At 38.9% G+C, this 22495-nt stretch overlaps 1 protein-coding gene across 1 annotated transcript; it reads right to left on the reverse strand.

Annotated features, from left to right (window-relative positions):
• Window positions 1–759: 759 nt before the first annotated feature.
• FAM205C (family with sequence similarity 205 member C) lies at window positions 760–8120 on the reverse strand. Its single transcript, XM_006187872.2, has 5 exons — window positions 7845–8120; window positions 7299–7344; window positions 6705–6765; window positions 2004–2506; window positions 760–1274 (listed from the first exon to the last, which is right to left on the reverse strand). Exons 1-5 carry the CDS (start codon window positions 7986–7988, stop codon window positions 808–810), a joined length of 1221 nt encoding a protein of 406 aa, XP_006187934.2. The 5' UTR covers window positions 7989–8120; the 3' UTR covers window positions 760–807.
• Window positions 8121–22495: the final 14375 nt, after the last annotated feature.

Here is a 22495-nt window from a genome sequence, read left to right on the forward strand (position 1 = left end):
TGGCATAGTTCCTGACACACAGTAAGTACTCAAATATGTTCATTGTTGAATGCAGGATGCCCTCAAAGTCACTTTTATTGTGACTCTTTTGGGGACATTCTCATCAACTGATCTTCATTCTAGGAGGCATTTATTCCATGCAGCTGAAAGGCAGTGGGGGTCAGATGGGCAACAGGGCTACAGCAAGCTCCCAGATGATTTACCCCTTAAAATCTAATCAATAACACAACAGGGTGCAGAGAGAGGAGATTCTATCATTTGCTTTTAACGTCTGGTCATATTAGCTACAGGCTTTTGATACACAGAAAGTACCTCCTCAAGGAGAGAGCAATGTAACACTCCTCTAAAAATCTTCCCTCCAGATTGTGGGCACATATAGAAGTTACTGATGAATTGTGCCCTGGGTCAAAAATGCACTAGATTCCCAGCCATCACTTCTTTGTACTATCAACATGAACACTTTGCTCCTCTGGGGCCCAAAGACAACATACAAAGCCATGGAAGTCAGGTCTGATCTTTACCTTCAATGAACCTTAGATGAGGGTCTTCCTTCTCTGCTCAAATCCCTTTATCCACAGTCCAGGGTGGAACCGAAAGAGTTATGTAGAATGCTGACCTATCTAAAATATGGGCTTAAGATTCCCTACCATATGGGAAATACAATCTACCTCCTCTACTCTCTCCCTCACACACCACATTGAAAATGAGAGGCACAGACAGGTGGTTCTTTGCTTAGAGGTACTGAGTATATTTGGAGAGGGTCCTGCCTCACCTATATATTAATGGAAATGATGATGACAGCCTTTTTCAGGAGGATGCAGAAGTTTGGGAACCTGTGAACTCCTTTTTCCTGGACTGGGTATTCTCCTTGTGTAGACAAGTGGCTTCTGCTGAGGTGAGAGTTGAGACATGGGGTGGGTTTTTTGAATGTGTAGAACAAGTCAGCTGAGGACAGTGCTTTGAGCTGTTGCGGGAAAGGCACAGGGTCCAGGAATGGCTGGACTGAACGGAGCGTTGCTGGAACTCATTGTCAAGGCACTGGAGGGCATCAAAGAAGGTCATGCCCTCCTCCTCTGTTGTCTTCTCCGACTTAGCTCCCTTCACAGGGTGTTTGGTGGGTGGTGGACTCTTCTCAACCTTTTCTGTCTTGGTTTTGGCCACTTTCTCATCCTTAGAGAGGTGAGCGGATTCCTTATGCCCTTGAACTTTCACCTTCGGGCGAATCCGGTGTGTAAAGTGCTTCGTCTTGTCTCCCAAGCCAGCTTCTGCAGCTTCTGGAAGGGCAGGGCTCTTGTGAGTATGCGCTGTCTTTACCAGACCCTGCAGCTCTTGGAGGCCCTGGAAAGTGTGGCCCTACAAATTTTGGCTCTGCAAAGTTTGAATCTAAAAAATGTGGCTCCTTCAAATGCTGGACTTGTAAAATGTGGCCCAGCAAGTTGGTCCTGTAAGGTCTTGCCCTTTAAGCTCTGGACACTCCAGATACGGCACTCTCAGGAATCCTTGTTTGGGTGAGGTCATTCAACTTGCTCTAACAGCCTGACAGACCGTTCTTATCTGGTCCTTTTGCCCTCAAGGAATCCTGGAGGATGCTCTAGGAACTCAAGGTAAGGGAGAAGCTGGTAAAGTAACTGACAAGGGACACTAAGCTAAGAGGATGGAGATGGTGGCTCTAAAGATCCAGACAGATCCTTGCTAGTCCCTACTCACTCAAGGCAACCACCCTGGCCAAAGTAAAATTTTAGCTGAGAAAGATCCTGGAGACACATTTGGGAACTCAGGGGCTCTGGGGGTTCTACCTAGAAGTGCCCCTACTGGAACATTAGCAGAGAAGTTGTTCTCTCTGGTTGGGTTGAGACATTTATATACGAGTACTTAAAGATACCTCAGGGATCTGGGGACACAGGAATATCAGATAAAGGGAATGAAAGGCCACTGGGTATTTTCGGTTTGTGAGCTTTGGGTTCAGGGATAGAAAAGGAATCAGATATTCAAGAGCTGCTGACCTTGTTTCTCTGGGACACATTCAGAATTCCTCTTCTTCTTGTCTTGCTGGTTCACAGGAATCCTACGCTCTTCAAGGCTTGAAGAAGACAGAACTCCGGCATCCCAGGACACCTCTGGCCCTTGAAATCCCTGCCTTAGTTGCCGGTGGTCAGCCCAGTAATCATGGATGCTGACTGCACTGGCTGACTTGGCAGCTGTCTTGGCAACTGACTGGGTTAAGGATTTCTGATGTGTTAGCTGTGACACTGTGCAGGTTGCTGGTGGAAGTGAAAGCTCTTTGGAGTGCACAGAATCCTGACTCTGATCAAAAGAGAGACTAGACATGGACATAATCTCTAGGCAAGAGGATCCCTGAGATGGCCCTGATGAAGCTGGGGTGGTGTGGGTGGTCTCACCCGATAGCAACTGCTGAATCTCCAGAGCCACAGCATTGCAGATGTGGCAGCATGGATCTGCACATAGGAGCCGCCGCACACTCCCCTCCTGAGGAAGCCAGCCCTGGCTGGGAAGGGAAACAGGGCAACCATTTGTTACTGATGGAGTGACATCCGCCTCTCTGCAAGTGTGTGGCCTGGAGACTGGCCCTGCCCACTTCCCCTAGTCCTGTAAGCCCTGGGGCTGCACCTCCTGGGTGTTTACTCATCACCTTTTCTTCCCTGGGAAACGCCATCAGCAAGTTATGATGCACCAGGCTGAGGGCCTGGGGCTTGCTGGGCAAGGTCTCAGACAACTAATGGGAACACAGGGCCTTGAGAGCCTGGGAGGTGAGTAAGTTCTCTGCTGTCCTGTGCTGAGAAGCTGAACTAGGAGAAGGCAACCAGGCAGATGGAAAAGCCAATGGTTATCTGAGGGGGCAGCACCAGGAACATCACCAGGGAGAACCTGGAGTCAGTCTTGCTAGGTGCTAAGAAGGCCACAGCCTGGTATTCAGTTTTCCCAAACTGTGGAAAAGGAGATCCTTGTGGGAACTCTGTGTTCTGGGGATTACAGAGTGTGCACAGTGTCTCTTGGGAGCCCATGCCCATTCTCTAGAGATCTTAAGAAGGGGATGATATGACAAGCTCCTGCCTGAGGACTGTCCCAGGAACTGGCCTCCCTGAAGACAGAACCAGAGGAGGTAATGTCAGCAGGGTCCAGGGGTCTGCCCTTGAAAGGGTAGAGTTGTAAAGAGAATATGAAAATGATGACTTATTTATGCACTTCATTATCCATTCTTCTGACTGGATAACTTGTCTTGTGGTTGAGTGCAAACCCATGTAGTTATATCCTGCACTAGTCAAACCCTGAATTCTAGGACCTCTCCTCATGACTACAACAAAACTGCAACTGAATGCTAAACAACCATTGATTTTAAAAAAAGACTGAAACCTAGCAAAAAGATCTTCCACAACTGGAAACACCAAGAGGGAACCACAGCAGGATGGTAGGAGGGGGTGTGCTCGCGATACAATTGGGCCCCATACACCCCAGGTGGGCGACCCACAAGCTGAAGAATAGTTAAGCCACAGAGGCTGTCCCACAGGAGAGAGAGCTCTAAGCTCCACATCAGGCTCCCCAGCTCGGGTCTCGGCATTGGGAGGAGAAGGAGACCCCAGGACATTTGGTTTTGAAGGCCAACAGGGCTTGGCTCCGGGAGCCCCACAGGACTGGGGGAAATGGAGATTTCATTCACTTGGGAAGCGTACACGGAAACTCCCGTGCGCCAGGTCCAAGGGCAGAGACAGTGATTTCATAGGAACATGGGCCAGGCCAGAGGATCTCCTGGGGACATAGGGGGCAGCTGTGGCTCATCCAGAGGACATAAAAGCTGGTGGAGGACATTCCAGGAGTGTTCATCTACATGAGATTTCCTGGAGGCTGACATCTTGATTGGATCATTAGCACCAAGAAGTAGCCCCACCCAACAGCCTGTAGGGAAGCCTCAGGCCAAACAACATACAGGGTGGGAACACAGCCCCACCCATCAGCGGACTTCCTAAGCCAAAGGCCTCTAGACACAGCCCTACCCACCAGAGGTCCAGGACCAAGCTTCACCCAGCAGTGGGCAGGCACCTGCTCCTCCTGCCAGGAAACCTGCATAAGCCTCTAGTCCAGCCTCACCCACCAGGGGGCAGATACTAGAAATAAGAAAACAAGAATCCCAAAGCCTATGGAAGGAATCCACAAACACAGGCCAGACTCTACACTGGGACTGGCTGGACCTTGACCCTTGGGTGACAAGATAGGAGTGTACTGCTGGGACGCATAGGACATCTCCCACAGAGGGCCACTTCTCCAAGGTCAAGAAACTTAAGTAATCTACCTAAGAATAAAAATAGAAAGATAGACATATGAGGCGGCAAAGGAATATCTCCCAGGCCAAGGCACAAGATAAAATCCTAGAAGAAGAAATAAGTGATAAGGAGATAGGCAATTCATCTGAGAAAGAGTTGAAAGTAATTATGGCCAAGATGTTCAGAGAATTCAAGAGGAGTACAAATGCACAGAGCGAAGTTTTTAGCAAAGAGTTGGAAAATATAAAGAATACCCAGACAGAGTTGAAGAATAAAATTACTGAAGTGAATAACACACTAGAAGGAACCAAGAATAGACTAAATGAGGCAGAAGAACAGATCAGTGAGCTAGAAGACAGATTAGTGGAAATCACTACTGCAGAACAGAAAAAAACAAAAAAGAATGAAAAGAAATGAGGATAATTTTAGAGAACTCTGGGACAACAGTAAGTGCACTAATATTCACATTACAGGGGTCCCAGAAAGAGAAGAGAGAGAGAAAGGACCTGAGAAAATTTTAGGAGAGATAATCACCAAAAACTTCCCCAACTTGGGAAAGGAAACAGTCACCCAAGTCCAGAAAGCGCATAGAATAGAACACAGGATCAACCCAAAGAGGAACACACCAAGGCACATAGTCATCAAATTGACAAAAATAAAGGATAAAGAGAAAATATTAAAATTAGCAAGAGAAAAGCAACAAGTAATGCACACGGGAACTCCCATAAGGTTATCAGCTGATTTTTCAGGAGAAACTCTACAGGCCAGAGGCAGTGGCATGACGTATTTAAAGTGATGAAAGTGGGAAACCTACAACCAAGAATACTCTATCCAGCAAGACTTTCGTTCAGACTTGAGGGAGAAATCAAAAGCTTCACAGATAAACAAAAGCTAAAAGATTTCAGCACCACCAGACCAGCTTTACAGCAGATCTTAAAGGACCTTCTTTAGTCATCAAACCATAAGAAAAGAGAACAAAAAGAAGAAAGAAAAAAAAAAGACCTACAAAAGATTGCTTTGGCGGTTCGAGGTCTTTTGTGGTTCCTTATATATTTTGGAATTGTTTGTTCTAGTTCTGTGAGGAATGTTGAGAGTATTTTGACGTGGTTGGTACTGGGTCTGTGGATTGCTTTGGGTAGTGTGGCCATTTTGATAGTGTTGATTCTTCCAGTCCAAGAGCACAAGAAATCTCTCTATTTCTTTGTGTCGTTTCGGTTTTCAGAATATAGGTAACCTCCTTGGTTAAGTTTATTTCTAGGTGTTTTGTTGTTTTAGATGCAATGGAAATGTTTATGCCAGTTACAAAATTCTGGTTTTTGAAGTGAAAAAAAAAGTGCATGAAGGGCCACAAATGACAAAATATGCCATTTTCTTACGGGTGACTTGTATTCATATATATATATGCTGCATCTTCTTTATCCATTCAACTATTGACATGCACTTAGGATGCTTCCATATCTTGGCAATTGTAAATAATGTTGATGCTAATAGCAGGGTGTATGTATATTTTTGAATTAATTCTTATTTTGTGGTTGGTTTTATTCCTTTGATAACTATGTAAATTTAAAAAGCTAAAGCTCTAAACATTCTTAGAAACAATGAATAGTACATATATGTAAATTTTAAAATATATGTGCAGCAAAAAAAAAAAGAAATGAGCTATCAAGCCATGAAAGACATGGAAGAAACTTAAAAGACATATTACTAAATGAAAGAAGCAAGTCTGAAAAGGCTACAAACTGTACGATTCCAACCAAATGACATTCTGGAAAAGGCACCGCTACAGAAACAATAAAAAGATCATGGTTTCCAGGGGTTTGGGGAGAGGGAGGGAGGGAGGGAGAGATGAATAGATGGAGCACAAGGGATTTTTAGGGCAATGAAATTATTCTGTATGATACTATAGTGGTGGCTACGTGTCATTATGCATTTGTCAAAACCCACAGAATGTACAACATCAAGAGTGAACCCTAATGTAAACTTGGACTTTGGTTGATAATAATGTGTCCATGTTGGTTCATCGATTGTACCAAATATGCCACACTGATGAGGGATATTCAGGGTAGGGGAGTATATATGTGTGGATGGGGAGGGCTATGTGCAAACTCTGTATTTTCTGCTAAATTCTGCTGTGAACCTGAAACTACTCTAAAAATTAAAGTCTATTAATTTTTTTAAAATCCTGAATTCTAGGACCACTGTGAGCCTAGAGAAATATTCTTTTCATATCTAAGCTGAGACAAAACCTTCCAGCAGAACTGCAAGACTCCACTCTCCTGAGCCATCTAACCCCACCCTCTCCTCTGGCCACCCTCTCAACCAGTGCTCCAGGCCCTTGTCCTTCTCCCCAACTCTGCCCCAGGCCAAGGAGAGAAATCAGCACAGGCCAGGCCCGAACTTAGGAGACTGAAAAGAGCAAGAGATCACCTTCTCATGACAGAGAGCAGCTCCCACGGCTTCTCAGCTTCTTTCCAGGAAAGTTTCCTCGCTGAGAGACCAGGAGACAGTGTTACATGGAACGGGAGAGGATTCAGGCACATCCTACAGGAAGCTCAAGGCCTTTGAAGGAGAGAAGATTGCAAACCCCACCGTAGTGCTCTAAGGCACGCCTGTGTACAGCTTAGCCAGGCATGATGTGCTCTCCTGGGCCTGATCTCATTTGACCTTCACAACCACACTGCGAGTGAGGCAGGATCATCAGATGCCCATCTCATGGTAGCAAGACTGAGAGATAAAGTGACTTCAACAGGGTCAGACAACTAGTAAATGACACAGTTAAGGACTTCTCCCCTACTTCCTCATTCTTCACTCCCAGGGGTAAGGTGGAGAATTTTGGAATATTCCCAGGTTCTGATTTCCCACCCACACACATCTTCTGGGAGAACTTGTCAACCTGGGGAATTGGAGCCTCCAGTGGTTAGAGCACCTGGCTCCTGGCACCAGGGGTCATAAAGGAACTTCAGGGTCCATGGGAACCTGGCCCACTGTGGAGGGAAGTCAGAGCACAGCCTGGGACTTTACCTCTTGATGTTTTATCTTTCGCCTTTTGTTTGACTTTCCGGTGACGCTTAAAGACAAAAGATTTAGAGTGTGAAGCTGAGGCACGCTTCTCTTTTCATATCTAAACTGAGACAAAACCTGCAAATACTTCCCAATCTTTTTATGCATTCCAATTTTATATTCTTCTGCCTTTCTTTTCCCTACTCTACCTTTTTCACCCCATTTCCTTTCTCTTCTTATTTCTGATTCATTTCAAGGCTCTTCCTTACTCCATACCTCCACCCCCATGCCCTGATGAAGTATGGAGACCAGAAAGAGACAGGAGAAAACAGGAACAGAATGAAGGATGGGTGGTCTAGTAGCCAAAGGGCTTCAGTCATCCAAGGCCCTAAATATCTACCAACCAGAAGAATCACCCAAATTCAAAGCTGTTATGGGATCCACTGAGGAAATTTCTTCCATTAAAAAAAAAAAAAGCAGGGGTAAGGATAACAAGAGAAAGTGAGGGGATAAAACCTTCTTGTTTGAGGCTTAACCGGTTCAGTCGTGGTCATAGTGTTTCCCTACCCGGCAGCAGCTCCTGTTAGGTCCCAACCTTAAATCTTGGTGAGTCTTTCTCACTTGCCAAATAATTAATGCAATAATGATAATGGAGCCATAAGTGTACAAGGGATATCCAACATCCCACAGAATAAAGGTAGGGTTCAACATAATCTAAACCTCACGAGCCATCACTCTTCCTAGGCTTCCTAGGCTTTCAGGGTCTTAGAACTTAATGCCTACAAATTCTAGACCTGTCATCTCTGCCTCATAGAGGACAGAACCAGACCACTAGACTGCATCACAAAGCCCTACTGTTTCCCAAGTCATGGATAGCATCACAGACCTTCATTTGTCCAGGAGAAGCTGGACACGTGACATGGTATTCAGATGAGGGTGTCTGGTAGTCTGTATGGTCGTAGAGTCTGAGCCTAAAGGTGCCACGGTCACAGAATGCATACAGTCTTTCAGGCTCTCTCTATTCTCTGTACCCTGATGACTCAGCCTTCCTCTTTTCGATAACAGTCTGGCATCTATCCCCAGATAACTGAGTCTCTGTGTACACTGCACGCCCTAAAAGAGGGAGAGTGGCTAGGTCAGGGGAGCTCCATGAACTATACCACCTGTAATGGGAAGACAACTAGAAAACACACAAGAGGACAGGGCATACATTGTCTTGTTAAGTGTTAGAAAATGATGGTGCTGATGTCATAAGCAATAGGTGATCAGTATCAAGAGGTTCAGAAAAAAGATCATGTCTAATGTGGCAAGGAAAGAACATAGCTTCTAGTCTTTTAAATAACTTTCTAACAGTTAAAGGAGTCTTCCCAGTCTTTGTGGTTTCACTTAAGATAGATGAGAAGAAACTGTAAGTAGTGCCATCCATGAAGGCATGTGAAAGAGGCTCACTTCTGGAGTTAAGAGTTTCCAGAAAGGACTTTACAGCTCTTATTAGCATCCTGCCTATTCATGGAGATGAATTATTGGCAAGACTTTTTCTGAGGTGGGAAGAGGGGAGAAAATTAGGTTTCAGCTATACCCTCCCCGACTTGGCAAGACTTTCGATTAAGGGCCACAAACTTGGGGCTCTTTGGTTGAATCCACCAGTGTTTAGATGAAATGTTTACGGAAATCTGTTTGAACACCTTCAGGTAGGGCAAGCTTTTTCCTGTTCAACCTCAGTACCAACCACCCTTATGTCCACTGATTCACGTATTAATGTTAATTTCATGGTCCCTGTTGACACTATGATATGCCACCAAAACTCCAAGATTTCTGAATCTCTTAAGAAGTTCTTGCCTGATGAGAGTGGTCCCACAGTCCCCAAATTCTTCAGCTAAAAACCTCCGAAGAGGCTATTTGAACCTTCCTCCAGCATCCAGTCCACCAATGAACAGGTGTGGTGAGCCAACGATCTGTGCTCATCCCTAAGCTGGACAGTGTCAAAGGTACAAAAACATTTGAGTTGTTTTGTGTTTTTGTAACCTGCCTGTTCTCAAGACACTTAAAAATCTAGTTTTAAAGACAAGATTGATTCACAATCAAGAATCCACCTTATTAAAAATTGAATCCAGAACCAGCCTTACTAGAAGCTGGGAAAGAGAGGTGTAGGGAGTTATTTAATGGGTACAAAGTTTCTGTATGAAATGATGAAAAAGTTCTGAAAATGGATAGTGGTGATGGTTGCACAACACTGTGAACGTACTTAATGTCACTGATATGGACACTTAAAACTGGTTAAAATAGTAAAGTTTATGTTGAGTATATCTTACCACAACTTAAAAAACAAAAGGCAAAAAAACACACCAATCATTAGCATGAGGTTTTTTTTTTTACCATCTATGAGGAATAATATTCAGAAAATGATTTTGCAAAGAAATGGATTAATAAATGTTTTTCTTAAATGTCCTTTTTTAATAAAACAAAATAAAAACAAAACAGATCCTTACATTTAAAATAACTGAAGAGTCTCACGCTGATGATGGGATGAATTTGAGCCATTTCAACATCCTTCCTGAACTTTTAAGTTCCATAATACAGGAATGAGAAGACTTTTCCAACTAAAGAGCACTGAATGACAGGTTAACAATAATCAAGTAAAAAGCAGCTTGCATCAGCTTTTTAGCAGCAGGTCAAGATACCTAAAAAGTGGCTTGAATCTTTTATTACTGTTATTATTCCTACCCAACCAGCTCCTGCTTCCTGTAGCTGCTGCTGCAACAGTTCTCAGGCTCCTACTAGCCTGACCTCTTGCCCCAGACAAAATCATCAAATTTGGCAAACTAGGCACCAGCTTCAACCAGAATACTATTTCCTTACAGGTAATCCACAGCCACTGTCATCCCACTAAGCCATAAAAAACCATCTGCTGCAAACTCCACTACAGCAATTTCCCAAGCCCTTGCTCCTCTGTCTCAGAGCTGGAGTTAAGAGTCAAAGACAATCTTACACCTTTGTGCAGAGTAGGCTTTTAGTACAGGCTTATTTATTGATTTGGTACCCACTGACGGAGGGTACTTGTGTGGATAGGACAGTGGGATCAGCATCTTCTTAAACAAGGTCACCTTCACATAATGAACACATAGTCATTTTAATGATATGGGCATGGACCTTCACATTTGCCCTTCCTGCCTCATGGTTTACAGTGAACAGCAAACAAGGGAGATGAAGGACATCAAAGGCCTCCGTGGACTCTGGAGGACTACACAAAAGGATAAAAGATTCAGATTCATCTGTTTTCAGAAAACTTGCTAAAGCCGGACCCTGCTTCCATGATAATGCTACAGCACTGCAACTGTTGTAATAGTAGAATTTCTTCCGATAATTGTTCACAGTTACCAATTCATATGTACCATGAGTCGTATCATAACCCTATAAAGAAAAATCCTGTGAGGATTTTGTCCTTTGGAGGGACAATATTACAGCAGTGGCCTCACAAAGGAGTTTTGCTGTGTCTCATTCTCAGGAAACACTAGTGAATACCCTAAGATGTCTCAGGTGCTGGGGACACAGCGGTACAGCTGCTGTCATTCAGAAGTAACGTTTTTATACACGAGCATTTTTATTAAGGTCCGAGAGTTGGACAGGGAGTTGGGCAGGAAGCCCAGGCTAGTGTCAGGCAGCAAGACCACCAGTGCTCACCCAGCAGGTCACTACACGATGCAGAACTGTAGCAAGCAGCCAGAGGCGCTAGAGGGCAGCACATGCCCACCCAATGAGTCTCGAGGACTTAGCAACAGGAACGTCAAAGGGCCATCTGTTCCAGTGGCTCTCAATCCTGGCCTTACATCAGAATCATCAGGAGGATTGTAAAAATACAGATTTCCTGGCCTCACCCCAGGCTTGATGAATCAGAATCTCCAGGGGCAGGGTCTTGCAATCCATATATTAAATAAATGTCAAAAATAATTTTCAAGCAATAGAGCACTGGGATCTGGGTGTGTGTTTGGGAACAAGTGGCCTCCAAAGAGCAACAGTTCTTTCCCTCAAACCCCATTTGTATTGAGATATAACTGGCATATAACTGTATTAGTTTAAGGTGAACAACATAATAATCTAATGTATGTAGATATTGTGAAATGATTACCACAATAAGTTTCGTTAACATCTATCACCTCACATAGTCATAATTTTTTTCTTGTAAAAAGAACTTTTAAGATCTACTCTCTTGGTGGGGAGGGTGCAGCTCACTGGTAGAGTGCCTGCCTAGCATGCACAAGGTCCTGGGTTCAATCCCCAGTACCTCCATCAAAAAATAAATAAATAAACCTAATTACCTCCCTCTAAACAAAGAATAAATAAATAAAATGAACAGTTAAGTTGTGGAAAGAAAACAGTGGCTAAAAAAGAACTACTCTCTTAGCAGCTTTCAAGTATACAATATTGTTAACTATAGTCACATGCTATATAGAACTTACTAACCTTATAACTGAAATTTTGTCCCTTTTGACCACCTTCACCAATTTCCCCCATCCCCACCCTCTGCCACTGGCAACCAGCGATCTGTTCTCTGTATGCATTTGTATTTTTTTCCATTTTCCATGTATAAGTGAGACCACATAGTATTTGTCTTTCTCTATTTCACTTAGCATAATGCTGTCAAGGTCCATCCATGTTGCAAATGGCACTATTTCCTTCTCTTTAAAGGCTGAAAAATATCCCATATCATCTTCTATATCCATTCATCTGTCAATGGATGCTTAGGTTGTTTCCATGTTTTGGCTATTATAAATAATGCTGCAGTGAACATCGGTGTATAGGTATCTCTTGGAGACAATGATTTCATTTCCTTCAGATAAATACCCAGAAATGGGATTGCTGGATCATACAGGAGTTCTATTTTTAACTTTTTGAGGAGCCTCCATACTGTTTTCCATAGTGGCTGCATCAATTTACATCCCCAACAGGGCACAAGGGCTCCCTTTTGCCCGTATCCTCATGAGCATTTGTTACCTCTTGTCTTTTTGATGAAAGCCATTCCAACAGGCTTGAGCTGCTGTCTCATCGTGGGTTTGATTTGCGTTCTCCAGTGATTGGTGATGTTGAGCACCTTTCATATACCTGTTAGTCATTTGTATATTTGTATGTCTTCTTTGGAAAAATACCTATTCAGGTCATCTGCCCATTTTTCAATTGAGTTGTTTGGTTTTGCTATTTAGTTATATGAGTTCTTTAAATACTTTTGGATATTAACACCTTATCAGATATATGATTTACAAATACTTTTCTCTCGTTGCCTTTTCATCTTGTTAATGGTTTCCTTTGCTATGCAGAAGCCTTTGTACTTTTATATAGTCCTTCTTGTTTATTTTTGCTTTTGTTTCCTTTGCTTCAGGTATCAAATGCAAAAAATTCATTACCACGATTGATATCAAGAAGCTTACCCACTATGTTTTCTTCTAGGATTTTCATGGTTTCAGGTCTTACATTCAAGTCTTTAATCCATTTTGAGTTGATTTTTGTATTTCGTGTAAGATAGGGTTCCAGTTTCCTTTTGCATGTCATTGTCCAGTTTTCCCAATACCATTTATTAAAGAGACTATTCTTTCCCTATTGTATATTCTTGGCTCCTCCATCATAAATTAATTGATCGTATATGCATGGGTTTATGTCTGCACTTTTTATTCTGTTCCATTGATCTATGTGTGTCTGTTTTTATCCCAGAGCAATTGTTCTTATATTCTAATAGAACTTGGTGAGACTCTGATGAAACTATGCCCCTTTTCTTACACTCAAAATTTGATAAAGTTTCAGGATTTATGAACTTCATTTATGGACACTCTGTGGATCCCAAGGAGACTGGTTAAGAAACTTGGCTGTGGTTTGTGTCAAGCCAAAGACCATAGTTCAGAGTTGGGGGTCTCCAACAACGTCAGAGTCCTCCATACTCTGAGAAGTTATAGGAAAATAAGGGAAAACAAGAGATGATAAAAATTACCAATATTATGAATGATAGAAGTGATTCAATATGAATTCTACAGATATTAAAAGGATAATAAATTAGTATATGAAAAATTTAATGTCTACAAATTGACAACTCAGATAAAATAGACAAATTCTTTGAAAGACACACGCTATCAAAATCTACTCAATAAGAAATAGATAACCTGAATAGACTTATATATATTTAAAGAGGATTTGTGGTTACAATTTTACCACAAATAACTCTTGTCACAAAGAAAACTCCAAGCCCATATTTCTTCATTGGTGAATTCTACCAAGTATTTAAGGAAGAAATAATAGAAATTATATACAAATTCTTCCAAAAATGTGAAGAGAAGGGAATACTTTTCAATTCATTGACGCCAAATCGCCTTGATATCAAATCCAAAGACATTATTATAAGAATAGAAAACTACAGATCAATATTTTTCGTGAACATGTGTCAAAATTCTTATCAATATTTTAGCAAATTGAATCCAACAATATATAAAATGTATAATACGTCATGACCAGGGGACTTGATCCCAGGAATGCAGGGTTGGTTTAAAACTCAAAAATTGATCACTGACATTCTCCATGTTAACAAACTAAAAACGAAAAACCACATGATTAGCTCAATCAATGCAGAAAAAGTATCTGACAAAATCCAACATCCATTCCTCATAAAAACTGTTAGCAAGCTTTAAACAGAAGCAAAATTCCAGAGACTGATAAAGAGCATCTACAAAAATATATATATAGCTAATGGTGAAAGATTGAATGCTTTCCACTTCAAGATCAGGAACAAGACAAAGAGGCTTGCTCTCAATAATTCTTTTCAACATTGCACTGGAGGTTCTTGCCAGTTTCATAAGGAAAGACAGAAAATAAAATCATCCGTACTGAAAAGGAAGACATGAAACTGCCCCAATTTGCAAATAGCATGATTGTTTATTTAGAAAATGTTATGGAATCTATTTTAAAAGCTACTAGAACTAATAAGCGAGTTAAGCAAGGCTGACAGATACAAGATCAATGTACAAAACTCAACTGGATTTTTATGTACTTGCAACAATCAGAAATTGAAAAAATTTTAAATACCAAAAAATCTAATAAATTTAGGAATAAGTCAATCAGAAGATGTAAGAGACATACACTTTAAACTACAAAATACTTCTGAGACAATTTAGAGAGCCCATAAACAGAGAGAGATGCTTCTTTCATGGGTCAGAAGGCTTAATATTGTTAAGATGTCATTTCTCCCCAAATTAATCTACAAATTCAATGCCATCCTGGTGGGCTCTTTTGTGGAAACTGATAATCTGACTCCAAAATTTATATAGTAGTACAGAGGCCCTTGATTAGAAAATCAACTTTGATAAAGAATACAGTTTAGAAGGTGTGACTGTTAATTTTATGTGTTAACTTGACTAGGACATGGTGTGCCCGAAATAATTGGTTAAATGTTATTCTGGGTATGTTTATGAGAGTGTTTCTGGTAAGATTAACATTTGAATTGGTAGACTGAGTAAAGCAGATTGCCCTCCCCATTATGGGCGAGCCTCATCCAATCTGTTCGAGGCCTGAATAGAAATAAAAGGTGAGGTGAGGGTGAATTTGCTCTCTTCCAGATCACTTTTGAGCTGGGAAATCAGTCTTCTCCTGCACTGAGACTGGAACAACACCACCTGCTCTCCTGGGTCTCCAGCTTGTAGACAGCAGGTTGTGGGACTTCTCAGCCCTCATTATCACAAGAGGCAATTTCTTATAGTCTCTTTTATATATATCCATGATTAGTTCTTTTTTCTGGAGAACCTTGACTAATACAGAAGGCTAACACTACCTGATTTGAAGACTTCTTTTATTATAAAGCTATAGTAATCAACACAATGTGGTACTGGCATAAATAAACATTGATAAATAAATCAGTGGAACAGAACAGAGGCCATAAATATACCCATACATATGTGGACAAGTGATTTTTGATAAAGGTACAAAAGCAACTCAGTGGGGAAAGAACAGTTTTTTCAACAAATGATTTTGGAACAATTGATATCAATATGCAAAAGTAATTCATTTCAGTCCATTACTCTGAACACAAAGAAACATTAATTTTAAATCGATTAGGGACACAACAATATGAATGTACTTAATACCATTGAACTGTACACTTAAAATGATTAAAATGATAAGTTTTGTGTTATGCATATTTTACCATAATTAAAAGAAGGCATTTGATGGTGGAAAAAGTCTTTACAAATATACATGATTTGTGGCTATTCTTGTGCTAAGACTTACTTGCACAGTATAGCAGAATAAGAGACAGTATTTACAATTCATTTTTAATATTATCTTCATTGTTTTTTTAGAATCTACACAGTTTTTCGTTAGGAAATACAGGATATACTCTTTTAAAAAATCAAGATTAAATATATGAATGAAGGGGTCTCTGCAAATGTCACTTAGAATTGAAACATTTAGTTTAGTTCCAATTTTTTATAGAATTATTCATATAATGCCATTTGCATTTGCTGAGATGTTGTATTAACAGAGGTAAATTAGCATTTTGTCAGAATAGAAAATTCAATTGGATGCAGCCCTTCAAATAAGTGTTTGCAAAAAAAATTTTTTTAAAGAATTAAAGAACTAAAATAAAACCTAAATCTATTAAATCATCCAGAAGAAAATATATGAGAAACTCTTTGTAACCTCGGGTTAGGCAAAGATTTCTCAGATATTACATCGAACATATGATCTATAAAAGAGTAAGTTGACAAATTGGTCTTCATCAAAACTAAAAGCTTCACAATCAACATTTTAAAAACTCTAATGAATTAATGGTTCTAGTCATTAATCATCAAACACTACTGACAGCATAAGCAGGTAACCAAATATTATGTGTTTTCTAAAGGAAGTTCACAACACCACTTATGAAGTGTTCTTGCCTAAAACAATGGAACTTAAATTTGATCAAAACTCTGAATCTAACTACCAATTAAGAGGAAATATAGAGGACAAAGAAACATGCTAAACCGTAGGGATACAATCACCAGAATCAAGACTATAGTAAATTGATCTAATTTCTTCAACCAAAAAATTATAAGGAAAAAAAGTGAGAGCAATGAGGCACAATCTATGTACTGAAAGAGGCTTAAGGGACATTTCAATAAATTGCCATTTATGGAATTGTATTTGTATTCTAATTCCAACAAGTAAACTGAAAAATAAAAATAACACTTATGAGTCAACGAAGGGAATTTAAACACTGATTGGATATTTGATGATATTGAGAAAGTACTGCATAATAAAAAAGAATATGAAAACAAATGTATGTATGCATATGTCTGACTAAAACATTATGTTGTATGTCAGAAACTGACACATTGTAAACTGACTTTACTTCAACTAAAAAAAAAAAATTATTGTAAACGTCTAGGTTTGATAATGGTAGTGCAGTAGTTTTCTAAGTTTGTGTGTTTTTAGATACAAACTGAAATAACTGCCTGATGTCTGGGGTTTACTTCAAAATAATGAGATTGGAATAGTGTGAGGGTACAGAAGAAACAACTCATATCCCCCATAAATGTTAACTGTTGAAGTGGGGTGATAGACACATGAAGGAATGTCATTCTTTCAACAATTGTAAATATATTTGAAATTTTTCTTAATAAAAGATAATTAAAAACAGAATCTTCCAAAATAAAATGTCTTAAAATAACTTACTAACAACTGAAAACTGTCACAAGGAGATATGTAAATAAATAAACATAAACACAAGTAAAAATGCTTTTGAATTTATATACTTATAAAGCTTTTCTATTGAAATGACTAGTTTATTCATGTCTTACAAACAGCATATGTTATGTTACTCTGATTACAAAAATGAACTTTTATTCTTATTAAAAATGCATTATTCTATTAAACATTAATGAAAGTTACCCATTCAACCAACAAAAATAATTACATTTCCATCTGCCTTTAATAATTCATCTAAGAGAAACTTCTGCAAAAATGAAATTTCAGTCGTGTTGTCAAAAATGTTTCAGGATCTACATCGTTTTTTCCCATTTAAAGAAATGCTTCTAAATGTTCTGACATATAATTCCTATTTATGACAGATTTCAGTTAAGAAAAGGAAAAGTGCTCTCAAGGGAGGATGGTGAACAGAGGTGACAGCAAAAGAGCCATAAAATTTAAAGCAACTCTCTGTGGATGACATATGAAAAGCCCTCCCACAGCAGGTGAGTTTGGCCATCTCCAGCAATGACCTAACTTAGACAGTGATCTATAAATGGAGGATAAGAATTCAGGAACACAAGGAAGAACGGGGAATTAACCCTGAGAAAAATTACTATGTGCCAGGCCTTTTACACCCATCACCTCAATCAGTCCTTATCTATCAACCATAACCAGGTATCCTTATTCCATGTTATATATGAGGAAACTGAATCACCTACAAATAAAGTAAGTAGCATGATGTCACACAGCAACTTAATGATGGATAAGTTTGTTTCTAAGCCTTGAAACCTCCATTTCAATCAAGTTGAGAGGATATACACACATTGTATGATTATAAGATGTCTGAAATTGCAGAGTACTTGCATGCCCAGTTGTTTTTTAAAAGAAGGGCCATAGTAATAAAAGGAATCTAAAATATAAGCCAAAGAGCAAGGCTGGGTCCAAAGGTGTCCAGCGTCATCCAGGTACATACCTACTTCTTCTCATCAGGAAGGTCCCCCAGGGGCAGCAGGCATCAGGCTGTCACAGTCCAGAGACATTAGCATCTGAGATTGTCCCATTCACACTCTTGGCTTGATTACAGACTCATCAAGCATGTAACTTTCAATGTAAACAGACCTATATAAAGAGAATGCCATAACTAGCAGATGGGAGTATGCCAGGTCTCTTAGGATTATATTTCTTAGTATAAATTAGTAAATTAGCATGATGATTTATGCCTCAGACTCTTTTCAGTTGGTAATTCAGTACAATACAGTTGGTTTCCTAAAGAAACTAATTGGCTCGGAGAACCTTGACAAGATGGAGTCTTTCTACCTATAAAGCTGAGGAACACAGACTCCAAGTTTTCCCTCCTTTCTGTTTCTCCTAGTTGGTCTCCACCCTCCTAACCAGCTTGCAGAGGCAGGGAGGGCAATTCTAAACACCAGGCTCCTGCCATGACCACAATCTCCAGCCTCCTCATAGAGGAGAATAGTACCTCTATTTTTTAATCTAAGCTGTTTTCCTCTTGTGTGCCTCAGTTTTCTCCCATTAGTTTAGAGTAGTATCTATTAAAGGCTACTTATTGAATAAAGCACTTGGTTAGGGAGAGACAAATGTTATCTAGAAGTGAATGCTGGTAACTTAAAAGTAGGAACTAACAGTGAGTTATACAAAAATACTCAGTGTACTTGGTACAGATAAACTGCTATATAAATCTCCTGTAAAAAAGAGAGAGATTATTTTTGGTTGAAGAGAGCTGGGAAAGCTTTATGTAGAAAATGGCATTTAAACTGGTGCTCAAAGCAGAGAAAGGATTTTAACATGTGGAACTGGAAGAGAGAGTGATCCACATGCAGAAGTCAGCATGCATAAAGCTGCTGGTGCTTCTGTGTAAAGGTATGCAGAAATAACAGGAGGATTCTTGAAATACTTATTTTACTCTGGGTACATTTTATTTTGTATATATTCAATCTAAGTGAGTGAGGTTTAGATTTCATTATGTCTTCATATGGAAACTGAGGTTGTGGATATCTCCTTGAGGGTATATTTTTTGTATCACATGGATATGCACTGTGGAGATGGGTCTCCTGAATCTGACCATATGTGTTTCCAGGTATAAACATCTGCGTGGGTGCACTTCTCCACAGATTTTTTGGTCTTTGTGGGTGTGCGCACATGCAGTCCTGAGGGAATGAGAAGGAGAGAGAGAAAGGATTAGAGGTGAGGAGGAGAAGAATGAAGGGAATGGGAGTGAGAAGCTGTTGAGGTAAACCTCTGTCTGAAGCCAAATGTGAACTTCCCACACATCGTTAGTATTTTAAGTATTTGACAATTGGTTGTCCCACTGACCTCAGAAGTTCTTTTTCTAATAATAAAACATTTATTGGTAAAAGGCTAGTGTTTCAAAATGCTATCTTTTATCCGTCACATTCTATGTCTTTTCTCTTCACTTGTCCTTCCTTTCATCCAATTTAACCCTCTTTCTGGATTTTTTTTTTTCTTTTGGTGTCTTCTTTTCTTTTCCTCCCATTTCTTTATTAGAATTTTGTCTTTCTGTAACAAAGTTTTTCCTTTGTCTTCTAACTTTTGGAGCTAATACCATAACCTACCCATAATGCAGAAAACAAATTTTTTAAGTTGGGAGAGGTGGTACTTCTTGTTGTAAAGATATTTTAGGCCCAATCTTGGGCTTTTCTCTTCACTGCCACTGTCAATTCAACAAATTTTAATTGGGTGCTTTGGTGTACTGTTCCAGTTACTGAAGAAACAGGAAAAAATGCCTAGCATAGTCACCTGATTATATTAATGATCATCTTTAACTAAAGTAATCAGCTTTTCTTTTCTCCAGACATAGGAGAAAATTAGAAGACAGAAAAGCAAGAGTGATTTAGCTAGTTTTTTCATGGGCATTACATATTATCTTAAGAAAATTGAGGTAGCAAATAATTATCCAGTGAATTTGCATACTTTTCACATTTTTTAATATAGTGCTATTCTAAGAAATAGGGGTAAATCAAAATTATGTTTAGTGAGCAGTACTTTTGCATCTGTTTCTTAGAAATAATTCAGGTATCCAAAGATGCTTTATTAATTAACTTAATCACTTGTTTAATGACTAAGCTCTCAAGGTTAGTTAAGGATCTAGAAATATAATTTTAGCTAATATATCCTTATGAGTTCTAGAATTGTAACGATTTCGTAATAATTTCGGACATAATGACTTGAAATTGCCCAAATTTAATGAAAATCATAAATTTAAAAATTCAAAATGCTCAAAAATTAAAAAGAAAACAATTGCAAGACACACCATAACCAAGCTTCTTAAAACCAAAAATAAAGAAATCTTGAAAACAACAAAAGAAAAATACAATGTTACAGTTAAAATCACTGTGGATTTCTCATCAAAAACCTATAGTCCAGAAAACAGTGTAACATCTTTAAAATGTTAAAAATCCACAATGTTATGGCCAGCTAAAAAGTCCTTCAAAAATGAAGATGAACTAACATGCACAAGGTTCACAGGAGCATTATTTTATAATTGCCAAGATATGGAAGGAACCTAAGTGTCCATCAACAGATGAATGGATACAGAAGATGTGGTATATATATATACATATATATATATGTGTGTGTGTATATATATATACACACACACACAAACACACACACACACATATACAACGGAACACTGCTCAGCCATAAAAAAGAATAAAATAATGCCATTTGCAGCAAAATGGATGGACCTGGAGAATGTCATTCTAAGTGAAGTAAGCCAAAAAGAGAAAGAAAAGTACCATATGATAACACTTATATGCGGAATCTAAAAAAAAAAAGACACAAATGAAGTTTTCTACAAAACAGAAACAGACTCACAGCATAGAGAATAAACTTATGGTTACCAGGCGGTAAAGGGGGTAGGATGGGATAAATTGGGAAATCAAAATTGCATCTCTTGGGGAGTAATGGAAATGTTAGCTTGATTGTGGTGGTGATTCCATAGGTGTATACATCTATCAAAATTCATCAAATTGTACATCTGAAATATGTGTAGTCTACTGTACAGTAATTATACCACAATAAAAGTGGTTAAACAACAAAAAAATAATAAATGTTTTTGGCCTCTGCTGGGACAAAAACAAGAAGAATGAAATTTTGCCATTTGCAAAATGGATGGATTTGGAGAGTATTTATGCTAAGTGAAATAAATCAGACAGAAAAAGATAAATACTGTATGATGTTACTTACATGGGAATATAAAAAATAAACTAGTGAATGTAACAAAAAGGAAACAGACTCACCGATATAGAGAACAAACTAGTGGTTACCAGTGGGGAGAGGGAAGGGAGCAGGGAAAAGATAGGGATAGGGGATTAATAGGTAAAAACTATCATGTACAAACTAAATAAGCTACAAGTATATATTGTATAACACCGGGAATATAGCCAATATTTTACAATAACTATAAATGGAGTATAACTCTAAAAAAATTGTAAATCGCTGTTGTACACCTGTAACTTATACAACATTGTACATCGATTACACCTCAATTAAAAAATAGGCGAAAAAAGATGAACTAAAAATACTCTCATTTGATAGATAACTAAGAAAATTTGTTACCAGAAGACCTGCACTAAAAGAAATGCTAAAGGAAGTTCTTTGGGCTGAAGGGACATGATCCCAGAAGGAAACATGGAACTTCAGGAATTAAGGAAGAATAGCAGAAAGGGTAAACATCAGGATAAATAGACTATTTTTCTACTCTTAAGAACTTTTAAATATGTATGAATGTTGAAAGCAACAATTATAACATTGCATTTATATATGTAATACATGAGACACTTATAAAAGGAGATGATAAAGAGAACTTTGTGGTTCTAAGTCTTCTGTGTTTCACTTGAAATGATAAAATATTAAATCTAAATAGACTGTGAGAGCTAGGTATGTATATTATAATCACTGGAGCAACCACTAAAAAATGATGCAAAGCTATATGGACAAAAGCCAATATATAAGTTAAAATGAAATATTAATAAATACACAAAAATTCCAAAAGAAGACAGTAAGAGAGAAAGAGGAATAAGAAACAGAGAAGACAAACAGGAAAATAATATAATGTACAACTAAATCCAAATGGTCCATTAAAACACAGAAATTCTCACATTCAATTTTTAAAAAACCAAACTATATAACAATATGCTGCTTTCAAGAAACCTTCTTTAAAGATAGATAGATAGATAGATAGATAGATAGATAGATAGATAGATGATAGATAGATAGATAATGCAAATGCTAATCAGAAAAAAGCTGGATTGGCTATTTCAATGTCAGAAAAACCAGACTTCAGAACAAGGAAAATTACCAGCAGTAAAGAGGAAATTTATATAGTGATGGGTGGAGCAACTACCCAAGAAGATATAACAATTTTAAATGTATATGCTCCTAAGAACAGAGGTCCAGAATACATGAAGCAAAAACTGATTTAAAAAAAAAGAGAGAGATAGAGACAAATTCTCAAGTACACCTGGACACTTCAA

Source organism: Camelus ferus, chromosome 4 (genome assembly GCF_009834535.1).
Source record: "Camelus ferus isolate YT-003-E chromosome 4, BCGSAC_Cfer_1.0, whole genome shotgun sequence".
Classification (NCBI taxonomy): domain Eukaryota; kingdom Metazoa; phylum Chordata; class Mammalia; order Artiodactyla; family Camelidae; genus Camelus; species Camelus ferus.

Coding starts and splice junctions, on each gene's coding strand:
- FAM205C (XM_006187872.2), bottom strand. CDS start 7,988: ATGTTGAACCCTACCTTTATTCTGTGGGATGTTGGATATCCCTTGTAC. Junction 6,766..7,298: donor GAAAGATAAAACATCAAGAG/GTAAAGTCCCAG, acceptor CTGGTCTCTCAG/CGAGGAAACTTTCCTGGAAA. Junction 1,275..2,003: donor ATGTGTCCCAGAGAAACAAG/GTCAGCAGCTCT, acceptor CTGCCCTTCCAG/AAGCTGCAGAAGCTGGCTTG.